The 11302-nt window shown below is 33.3% G+C and overlaps 2 protein-coding genes across 2 annotated transcripts; both read right to left on the bottom strand.

Annotated features, from left to right (window-relative positions):
• Window positions 1–340: 340 nt before the first annotated feature.
• Window positions 341–1721, bottom strand: LOC125838541 (early nodulin-93-like). Its single transcript, XM_049517587.1, has 4 exons — window positions 1662–1721; window positions 1386–1447; window positions 529–604; window positions 341–427 (listed from the first exon to the last, which is right to left on the bottom strand). The coding sequence occupies exons 1-4, from the start codon at window positions 1702–1704 to the stop codon at window positions 345–347; spliced, it is 264 nt and encodes an 87-aa protein (XP_049373544.1). The 5' UTR covers window positions 1705–1721; the 3' UTR covers window positions 341–344.
• Window positions 1722–3260: 1539 nt separating this feature from the next.
• LOC125838537 (early nodulin-93-like) lies at window positions 3261–10525 on the bottom strand. The gene is made up of 5 exons (XM_049517584.1): window positions 10394–10525; window positions 10166–10310; window positions 6633–6694; window positions 4755–4830; window positions 3261–3507 (listed from the first exon to the last, which is right to left on the bottom strand). The coding sequence occupies exons 2-5, from the start codon at window positions 10281–10283 to the stop codon at window positions 3422–3424; spliced, it is 342 nt and encodes a 113-aa protein (XP_049373541.1). The 5' UTR covers window positions 10284–10310; window positions 10394–10525; the 3' UTR covers window positions 3261–3421.
• Window positions 10526–11302: the final 777 nt, after the last annotated feature.

The raw sequence follows: 11302 nt of genomic DNA, 5'->3' as shown, positions 1-11302 counted from the left end.
TCTTTTAATTCCACATGCAAGATAAATAGATAATGCTCTTGCCCAGTGTTTACACCAAGCATGTAAATACATATTACATGTTTATCAATAAATCATGATTGAATATGCATTCTTGCTTCAATGTACATATGGTTTGATGTAAACATTGGGTGTGGTTAAGTTAGCTCTCCTCATTTTGGAGTCGTTACAAAATAAAAAGTTTTAAGTAAATGAAAAAGGATAGCATAGGCATCTCCTTCAACTAAAACAAGATTTACAAAATTTAAGGGGAATATTATCAACATAATTATTAGTATAAGAATTTTTTTTATTTCTCAAAATTTAATTTCTTGATTATATGGGAATCATGGTGAGTCCCACCTATCTTGACCACGATGCTTCTTCATTATAGACTGTTCAGCACTGAAGGCAAAAGAAGCTGCAGTCACTGGAAAAAAAAAACACAAAACAAAATAATTGAATTTCATTGGGGAGAATGAAATATTTTAATCGAAGATAAATATTACTATATAGTTTTGGATTACTTACATGCAGATATGATGAATGTTTTACCAGCATAATTTATATTTGCCTTAGCCCATGGACAATAACGAGTAGAAGCAAACTGAAAAAAAAGAAGATACTAAAGGACAGAGAACAAATAATTGCTCAACTTTCATTTTGTTGTAATTAAAGTTGTTAAATTGTTTTTTTATCAGAAAAATCACTAATTTTTGTACCCAAAATGTTATTCAATTTTGCCTACGTATCATAGGAATCGGTAGAAGAAAATAAGAGATATTTTACATGATATTTAGACAAATTGAATTTGAATGACGTTTTGTTTAAAAGAAATTGTTTAGTGCCACGTTCTGATTCTTAAGTGAAATTGAATGAAATTCATGTTATAAAAATAATAATTTTAGTGGCTTTCTGTGATAATTAATCGAAGTTAGTGATCATCTATAATATCAACCTTTTTTACTATTCCCTCTATCCCAATTTATGTGATTTACTTTCCTTTTTAGTCAATTCAAAAAAGTATGACACATTTCTATATTAAGTAACAATTTAATTATAAAATGTCTATTTTACACTTAATTAAATGATTTACAGTCACAAATTTCTATCATTTATTTTGGACCACAAGTTTTAAAAGTTTTCTTTCTTTCTTAAACTCCGTGCCGAGTCAAACTACCTCACATAAAATGGGACGGAGGGAGTAATATTTATTACTTAACCATGATTAAAACGATATGTACCTTCACATTATTTTTAACTTTTCCTACTAAGATTAAGTTATTTGATTTGATATAAATATCGAATATGACTAATTTCTCCACTTATTCGGCTCACTCCGGAAAAAAGAAAAAAAGAACTTTTTAGAAATGGAGGGGATAGATTACCACAACTATAGAAGTAAGAGCACATGTAGTGGCAGCTCCTTTAAATCCATCTTGAATGATGTCTGCATAATCAAGCAACATTATAAATTTCTTAAAAATTAATGAGAGGATTAGACAAACAATAATTAGAAATGATACAATATACTTCTCAAAAGGAACAACAAATGAAATAACTTTCTATTAACCACTTTCTTTGACGAAGAAAATTGAAATAAAAAAAAGAAAATTGACTTTCTAAAATAATAATTATTAATAAGAAAAGAGGGAAGAAAACACCTTGAACGTCTTGATTTTTCTGTTCTTCTGTAATTGGTGGCATTTTTTTTTTGTCTCTAATTACAATGATAATAAATTTGAATGTCAAGAAAGTGATGGTAAAATCAAATTTTAGTTGTGAAACTTCAATTTTAATGTTTTTCTAGAGAAATCTTGATACTGTCCCTCTCTTTTCTCAAAATAAGGCTAACCTTCTCTATAGTTGTTTTAACAAATTTGCCAAAAATTAAGGGAAACTAATAAAAATTAAGTGGACAAAATTTTGTGTTGTTTTTTCTTTGTAAGAAGGGAAAGGGATTTTTCATCATTTTTACATTGATAGTCTTTTAAATTAATCAATAAATTTTATTTATACAATCAAATTGTCTATTGTTTTAATATTTATTTTTAATATTTGAGCATCTGAATACATAAAAAAATATTCCTATTAGATATCTTTGAATTGAATTATGTTATTTTTTTGCTTGTATTCTCAAGTGTCAATTACGATAAATATGTCAACCAATTAGAATATATTACCTTCATTAATTATGCGTATTAGCCTCAATAAGCCGTAAAACTGCAAACATGTTCCACTTCATTTTCTACCTATTCTCTCTCTAGTCCATGTTAACACCTTTTTTGGGTGGTTGTTATCTGTTATATTGTTAGTCTAAATACAATGTTTGTTTTGATTATTGCTCAAATTATATTGTACCGTATCGTATTGTTTAAATTCATTGTTAAGTAATGACGAAAAGACTTTAACAACCGACTTGGTATGATCGCGTTGTTAGGGTATGACACACCTCTTAAGAAAAATATTTAAGGACATAAATAAAGACTACTTTCTACTATTACCTTTTGATTATTCCCAAATTATTTTTCTAGAAAATATAAAGTAGTTAAGAATCTCAAGGAAAGGTCAATATGAAAAAAGGAAAAAAAAATTCCAACAATTCTCTTAAAACTTTAAAAAATTCACTTGTTTTGAAGTATGATTTTTTCCCCCAAATAATCTAGGATTAGAGGGAGTATTTAATAGACCCATTTTCCTACATTTTCTAATTCACACTTCATTTAAAAAATATACCCAATAATCAGCTTCACTCCATTACACTTTTTTTTCTATTTTCTCAAGTGCACATTTGTATTAGTGTCACTTCTCCTATCCAATTTTAAAGAACTAAGTTAAGTTTATTTAACAAGTATTTTAACCATAATTATAAAAATAAATTTTCGAAATGAATATAAATTGAGAAAAAGTGAATGGCAGATGAAAGATTATTATCCCACATCTAACTATCTGTCCCAAACCAAAATTGAGAGAAAAAAATGTTCTATTTACTATGATCATCAAGACCAAATTAATCTCACAAATCTGATGCTAATATGCAGATTATTCAATCTCCACAAGCAAAGATGTGTACTAACAAGTTGGCTTCTTCTAGGCCATCCATGAAGGAAGTAATGCAAACTCTTCTACTCTTTGCTTGCTAGCTAAAGCTAACTGTTCAGAAAAGCTAAATACTCACCAGAAAATCATTATATCAGCAGTTAATAGCTTGTCCTCTGAGAATAACACAGACATGAATCACTCATATATGATGCAAAAGGAAGAACAAGAACAAAATTACTCATATATGGTGCAAATCCAAACTAAGTACATTTGTGCAAAGATGAAGAAATTCATAAAACTTTCATAGATATCCTTTTAAGAAAAGAGTACATAGTAATGGAGCACACACAAAAAAACACATTAGGATCTCCCGACCAGTGTCTTAAGCAGATTTATCGTAGTGAGTGTTTCTCCTTGCACATTCCAAGATTGTCTTGTCAGCAGTAATGAAGTATGCAGCAATTGAAGCTGTTCACAGAAAGAAAACAATAGAATATAAACTAGGGACTTCGAGAAACATGTTAGGAGCTGGCAGAAAGAAAACTAAAGCAAACAAACAGAGAAACTATTATTACTACGATTTACATAGAAGTTGAAGATCACCTAACATGCTATGTAATTCTAGACGTACAGTACATGATATAATGTCTGGTGACCAAAAGCAAAAGGTGGTTGCGACAAAACTGAAATACTTAATACTCATAAGTGATAGGATCAAAAGATGATTGTGGTAAGAAGAAGCTCTTGCATTGAGACGTCCAAACTGGACTTGTAAGATTAAAGGAACCGGATAATGAAGTTTCTCATAGGAAGATAACTGAAGCATTCAGGAACTTAAAGAAACTACCGCACTTCACGAAAAATTAACACAGGGTAACTGGAGATTAGGTACCTAACCAGCATTAATGCCTTTGGGTACGAATACATGATCAGAATACGGAAAATTATCACTAAAAAAGGATAGTGCAAATTATCCTAAATTAAAGGTCTTTATGGTGCATCTGAGTTACTTTTAAGAAATTAAGTTCACAAATTGCGTTCTTCATCAGAACAATGCATCCAAAAGTGTAATATTTTGAGGAGGACTTCACTTCCTCTGCCTTCAGAAAGAAAAGGTGCTTTTATGCTCAAATCTGTTCTTGATATCGACCAACACTCTAATAACTTTTCTATCAAATCTTATAACCATTTCCACAACGTTTAGTTAATATTTGTTCACAAAGTTTTGCCATAAAAGAGTAGCACCCTCATGTTTACATATAAAGATATTAAATTCTTCCACATTTTACACGGATGATAGAAATTAGAGCTCTTCAATAGAAATTAAGGCTCTTCAATAGAGATAATTAATTTTAAGCTTACAAAACGTCATCGAGTGGACTATGTGAAGTTAAAATAAATTAAAGGGTTAAGTATATACTGGAATAAGTTGATATGCTTAATCTCATGATAGATAGGCATTAACCAAAATATTGTTATTTGATTTAACATGCACGATACTCATGCACAATTGACATGCTCATTTCCGTTTGAGGAAAAAAGATGAAACAAGAAGAAGATGAAGATAATAATTCACATAAAATGTAGTCAAATGAGATGGAAGATTTTATGTCTTCACCTGTATATAAGCCTAATCAAAATCACAGATCCCTCACACAATTAACAGTTGAAGGACTAATCAATAAAATATGTGAACATATGTGTTAAGGTCATACCAGCAGATATGATGAGTGCTTGAGCAGTATAATTGAGATTTGCCTTTGCCCAAGGAATTGTCCGCACAGCAACCAACTGAGAATCAGAGAGTCAAGATTTATAAGATACAGGCAACTGAGAGTCTGAGACAAGAAAAATAACTTTTCCCTAATGAATATATCTGCCGTCACAGCAATGGTCTACAGCATCAAAGTGTTGGAAAGAGAAGAGTAGCTATCAATAAAGAAGGGTCGTCTGTTTCATGAAATATAAGATTAAAGTCATACTTATCTAGAGCAAGATCATTTTTACTATACAGTTAAGCTGACAACTGAAAAATAATTCAGACATAAAACTGGTATACCATGACGTCTCATTTTTCCCTTTTCATGACTGCGGGAGATTCTTGGTCAAAAATGTTATTTTCTTCATATGAGTTGCAGTCAGCACTATCTAGCTACTTTTTGACCATCAATAGCTATCAGAACCAGAGGACTGCAGATACATGGAACTGTTGACAAACTAAATCCAAAATGAAATTTGGATGCAATATTGTACTTCTACAATAGCAAGAGTATAGTCTATAACTTCAAATGCTTGGCAATGATAAGTTTTCTAACAACTTATCTCTTCTTTCTACTTAGATTTTTGTGATGAATAGTGAGAAAATTAGTGAACTTACGGTGGTTTACAAGTTTTATATGTTTGACAAGTGAATTGGAAGAAACCGAGTGGGAACAAGCCAAAAGGGAGTTAAACAGAAGAAAAGGAAATTCTGCTCAGTCACTGCCCTTCGCGTTCACATAGAGCATTCACGCGATCGCAGAGGCTCAAGAAGTTACACACGACAGCGACGTGATAGATGCAACCATGAAGGCTGGGAAAACATTGAACCATGATCACGATGGTTAATGCCACGCGAAAGAGTAGTTCTGAGCAAAAGCTGGACAGAAATGGAATTTCAACTTCGGGAATTCGGAATGTATAAATTCAAACTTAGGAAGATTTTCAGAGTAACTTTGGCTAAATTCCAAGCTTAGGGAGAGAGGATCCATCAACCAAACCTTGGAGATCGAAGATTTGGAGCAAAGTTTATGAGAATTTCTTACTCATTTCTTTAATTCCTTGCATTGTAATGATATGTTTGGTTTTAGTTGTTGTATTTTCAGTTGAATAATGTTACTAGAGATTAAAAATTATTAGGGTTTTGGTTAGTATCTAGTCGCTTTTGTATTAATTGAATATTTGTGATTTTATGAATGGATCTTTGTTAATTTAGTTAATCTAGTGCATCATTTCTTTCCAATGGGAGCGAACAGCCCTAGGACATCCCCTATTAGCCTTAATGAAATTCAAGAGAGGGATTTGAGGTAGGGCTAGATTAATAAACCCAACTTTGGGCTTTAAACCTTATCTAATAGATTTAACCTATGGATAGGAAGAAGCAAAGTGTAGCCTGAAATTAAAATGTGCTTAATGCTTCTTAGTTCGATTCGAGAGAACTAGCTAAGATAGACGCACTAAGGTGCTAAGAAACGGTTAGTGGGTAGTCAAGAGTCCATTAGTTGTTGAGAAACACTTTAGGCTAATTGATTTCCAAGACTAATTGCTAGACCTATAATTAAGTAATGATAGTTAATTAAATCCAATGGATTAGTCTTGATGTTAATTTATTCCCTATTTTCCGAGTCCCTTGATTTCCTTTGCTTGAGAGCGACTCCATTGATCACTTTATATGCTTTCTAGTTAGTAATTATATTTATTAGTTTAATTAAAAATCAAATCTTAATTGGGTAAATTATATTGCATGCGACTCTGTACACTTCCTATTTGAATATAAGTGGATTTGGACGTTAGCAGACAATAATCAATCATCAGAAGAACATCAATTCACGAACCGTAGGAATAGCACTAGCAACACAAGCAACTGCGGCTGCTTTAGTTCCTGCACGGACACCCTCTGCAAGTTCAGCAAAATGCACAAACAAATCAGGTATAAGACATCTTTTCCACTTAATGGTACTAGCCAAATGTATAAAGAGGCAACCTTCCCATATAATATGTAAATTAACTAGCAGAGCAAAAGAAAAATGAGTAGCTTCGGCTTAAGTCAGCAGCCTGAATCCACAATTCATGAAGGGATCATCAAGTTTGGAACATAAGATTTAGGAGACTTTTAAATGACTGGGAAGGTACCAGAGTAGCTGAATTTCTTCAAAAGTTTAGAGCCAGTCCAAGGTACTACAACAAGTGAAGATAAAAAGGAGACTGCACAGTGAAATCTTCATATGCAGCACTCAATCACTATGGACAGCAGACCAATAATTGTCCCTAGAAGCACATCTAGAAAGTGAAAATACCATGCAAGGTGGTATGTTTCTCATGGTTGATTTCAAGGTAAGCATGCCTAACTCAAGATAACTTGATGAGAAGGAGAATGAAACTGTGCTCAATATGTTATTTGTGTAAGAAGGGAGCAGAGAGCATTAATCATCTCCTTATACCCTGTCCGGTCACTGACAGATATGGCAAAAAAAATTCAAATGAAAGGCATCACATGGATTATGCCTAAGTTCTGGAGACTTTTAGCTTGCTGGAACGATGTTGGCGGTCCTGATTGGCAGAAAATAGGTGGAACTGAGTTCTTGCTTGCATATGGTGGACTATTTGGAAGGAAAGAAACACAAGATGCTTTGAAGAAAGATCCAGCATTGTGCAGATAATCAAAATGAACTGTCTACAGTTATTTCATTTTTGGTGTAAAGAAGAATTTGTAGAAGATGTTGATACACTGCAAGACATCATAGAGGTCTTGTAAAAAGAACAAGGACCTATTTTTTTGCCTTTTGTAATGTTCATATGGTTTCCAGAACTTGCTTTGTGCTGATGATATATTATACTATACCACTCTCAAATAAAAAAGAATGAGAGAACTTTCTTTTTACATTGTCAACATAGCAGAAAAGTTGTTGAAGTAAATATCCATACCATGACTAAATAAAAAGACAGGACATTCAAACTTTTGAATGCACTAAAATATTTTTAACAGGAATTAACCTAAAACCAGGCATTACAAATTTTCAATCAATTTTAACATGATAGAACTCGAGCAACTTTCTAACAGCGGCTGTTTTTTTTTTTTTAACAAGTCTTCATAACAACCTACAGAGAGAGAGAGGTGAAATAATGTAGACTTACAGAACTTGAAATTAGCAAGGATATCATTCACACAAAGTTTCTTTTCCTTCATGATCATGAAGATATTTATCTCCAGCATACCAATTTCAAAACCAAGTCCAGAAGAAGCAATCTAATGTAAGAAACCTGATCACTTTGACCAACCAGAAAGCAGAAGACACTTTATAGTTTCTTAAGAGGTAACAAACAGTTTTTATCCTTTTTTTTTATAAGGTAGGCAACAATAGACTTTTGGAGGATCCAACGTGCACCCGTTGACATTTTTGAAGCGTCCGAACAACATATGTGGATATTCCTAAGACCATATTCTAGGTCAGACACGCCAAGTATGTAAAAGCAACAAAAAGTACCAAATCATTGGTATTCATATTTTTATGCTATTTTATATTACAACAGGGCTGATTCGACCCTACTAAGTAAAAGTATCTTCTATCTCTTCCACAAGAAATCACAACACAAAATGTGCTGAAATCGTGAGCAAACAGCTTCATAGTTTATTCAAGTTATCATAGTACATGAAACATGATAAATGGTGATCCAATAGGCTGGTGCATTTTATTTTTTTCAATATTTTTGATGCTTTCCAACATCAACCTAGAACATAAACAACAAAACCCTCTTACGAAATGAGGTTAAAAGGTGCTTCCCGATATATAACAAAACTTGCTAAACAAAGCTGTTTTAAATGGAAGCTTGTACCTGCAGAAGGATGCCAATTACATATATGATCAAATAATATTTCATTGACAGAAAAACTAGACTTCACCTGTGTTTGGTATAGAGGAGGAAAATGTTTTCTTATTTTCGCATGTTTATTCGAACAAATTTTTTGAAAAATATTTTCTCAAGGAAAACAAGTTCCTTAAAAATGACGAAATGACTTCATTAATGGAAGTAGGGAAAACAAGTTATGTAAGTGATGTTATATGTTTATGGTATCCTCCCCACCCACTCGACATCCCCAACCCCTACATCTTGACCATCCCAGCCCCGCCACCCCTGAGGCGACCACCCCTATAGTGTTTTGCTAAGATCAATGATGTAATGATTTGGAAACACAATCATGATGGTATGTTGTCAGTCAGCAGATTGTACAATAGGAAAGTGAAGGAACTTCCAGGTGAAATCTCTGGACCACGGAGTAAGGTATGGAAAAATAAAGTGCCAACTAAAGTGAGGTGTTTCTCATGGCTAGTGGCTAGAAGGGCATGCCTAACTCATGAGAAGCTGCAAAGAAGAGGCTTTGAAATAGCTTCCTGGTGTTCACTGTGTAATGAGACAAATGAGACTAATAGCCATCTATTCCTCCATTGCAAAGTCACTGCTCAATTATGGGCCATTTTTCTAAGCAGAACACATACAAACCGGACAATGCCAGAACACACTACAGACCTTCTTAGTTGCTGGGTGAGAAGAGGAGGGAGTAAGAGCCAGAAGAAATGGTGGAACATGATACCCTCTTGTATATGGTGGACTATTTGGAGAGAAAGAAACAAGAGGTGTATGGAAAATACTGCAGAATCAGTACAAAAGATCAAATGGCGTTGTATGAAGACCTTCTGTTTTTGGTGTAATAAGGAGGGTATAGAGGATGCTGGACAGATTTTAAATTTCTTCTCTTCTTTATTAGTTTAGTAGCAATTTCTTGAGTTGGTCTTTTTTGGGTCACTGATGTAAATCTTTTTGATGGCTGCCAGCATACCCTCATTGCTGAGGAATACAACTTTACTTTATCAAAAAAAAAAGAAAAAAAGATTACATATAAATTCTCTTAAGCTAACATTTTTTTGCTTACTTACCATTACCAAACACAAGAAAATAAGTAAGAAACTCACTTGTTCTCAAAGAAAACATCTTCTAGGAAAATATCCTCCTTCATACCAGACACAGTTGATCCAGCAAAAAATCTCCATAATATAAAATGAGGTCCATCTAGTGTTTCCAGAAAGGCAAATTAAAGTCTGCAGAAGAATTCTAAACTAGAGGCAAGAACCATCAAAAATGCTACTTAACATTAAAGTTCCTAGCTTTTCTCTAGAACACAGTACAACCAACATGAAAAAGTAACATTAATCTGAAAAAGGAACAGATAAGAAGAGGAAAATCTATTACAAATAACACCCAATCAAGCAAAAAAAAAAAACTCAAATCACAAAACAAAGCTAAAAGTCCAATTTTTATTCCTCCAAATACCTAGAAAAAGTAGGAAAAAAAAGTTGTGAAAATTTGTAACCTTGAGTACATTCCCTAGACTTGCGAATTCTGTCCTCTTCATATGCAGAAGCAATCAACAAAGACTCCCTTCGCTTTGCCCATGAGTCCTCCCTTCTCATCTCTGATGAAATTCCCATTTCTCTTTTTGACAAATTAAGAAGAATCTGCTTCAGAAAAAGCACAAGTATTCAAAAAGAACTAACTTTTAAATGGGGAGGTCAGCAGAGAGATGGATCAAGAAAATGACATGGGGTTGCAGATTTATGGTGGAGAAAGCAAAATGGAATATTGATATACTGCTGCAGTTGAGGGCGGCGAGTTGAATAAACAAATGCAGTCAGCACACAGAGATGGCAGCAGTTTTGGCTGCTTTCTTGCTAGTATTTTTTATTGGCAGAATGGTCTGGTGGATCCTTGTACTTGTATCTGTTTGTATTGTGAACCCTTCTACTTACCTTTTTGTTATTTGAACCCCTGAACCCATCCAAACCCAATATTTTAAACACTTTTTTTGATGTGGTATGGAGCGTGTTGCACAAACACGTACACGTTGGCCAAAAAGAAAATAAAAATTAATCCACGTATGATATTATATTTCACGTGGCAAATGACTCACCTTAAACTAAGAATAGTCCTAACTTCGGCGAAATTTTCCAAACCTTCGCGACTTTTACACTTCTCCTCTTCTCTTCTCCTCTCCGCGACGTTCGTCTGTGATTTTTCAAATCTTCGCTCAGTTGAAGCTCAGTTCCACTCCGATTTTCGTTGTAAGTTCTTGCCTTTTGCGTTAGTTCTGATCTTTTTCATTTTCTCGTGCGTATCTGTTTGATTTTAGGGTCGATTGTCATTCGATTTTCTGAAATTTTTTGGGGATTTTACTTTGATTTGGGTGTAATATTAGTGTAATATGCTATCTTAGTTGATGTATGACTTTGAGTGACTTCAATGACATATTTCGTGAATTCGAGTAGATTCTAGGGTTTATTCGTAAAATCCCAATTTCGACTAAAATTAATATTTTATTTCTGATCAATTGTCTTGGGTATTGATAGTGTTAGTGGAGCATTATTACATCAATTACAGTCATGGTAAGTTAATGGCTTTAACTGTTACAACAATTCATTATTTCCTTAAAAAAATTAGGGATTTTTGTGTT

Source organism: Solanum verrucosum, unplaced genomic scaffold (genome assembly GCF_900185275.1).
Source record: "Solanum verrucosum unplaced genomic scaffold, falcon-dt-bn FXZP01000182.1, whole genome shotgun sequence".
NCBI classification, from domain to species: Eukaryota; Viridiplantae; Streptophyta; class Magnoliopsida; order Solanales; family Solanaceae; genus Solanum; species Solanum verrucosum.
The sequence above is the reverse complement of the archived record's forward strand: the minus strand, read 5'-3'. Positions and strand labels throughout refer to the sequence as shown.

What these genes read in the sequence shown, in the direction of transcription:
- LOC125838541 (XM_049517587.1), bottom strand. Translation starts at nt 1,704, where the DNA reads ATGCCACCAATTACAGAAGAACAGAAAAATCAAGACGTTCAAG. An exon ending in GAAAAATCAAGACGTTCAAG is followed by an intron (nt 1,448 to 1,661) that starts GTGTTTTCTTCC and finishes TTGATTATGCAG; the next exon opens with ACATCATTCAAGATGGATTT. An exon ending in AACATTCATCATATCTGCAT is followed by an intron (nt 428 to 528) that starts GTAAGTAATCCA and finishes TTTTTTTTCCAG; the next exon opens with TGACTGCAGCTTCTTTTGCC.
- LOC125838537 (XM_049517584.1), bottom strand. Translation starts at nt 10,283, where the DNA reads ATGGGAATTTCATCAGAGATGAGAAGGGAGGACTCATGGGCAAAGCGA. An exon ending in GTCTAGGGAATGTACTCAAG is followed by an intron (nt 6,695 to 10,165) that starts GTTACAAATTTT and finishes CTGAACTTGCAG; the next exon opens with AGGGTGTCCGTGCAGGAACT. An exon ending in AGCACTCATCATATCTGCTG is followed by an intron (nt 3,508 to 4,754) that starts GTATGACCTTAA and finishes TTCTGTGAACAG; the next exon opens with CTTCAATTGCTGCATACTTC.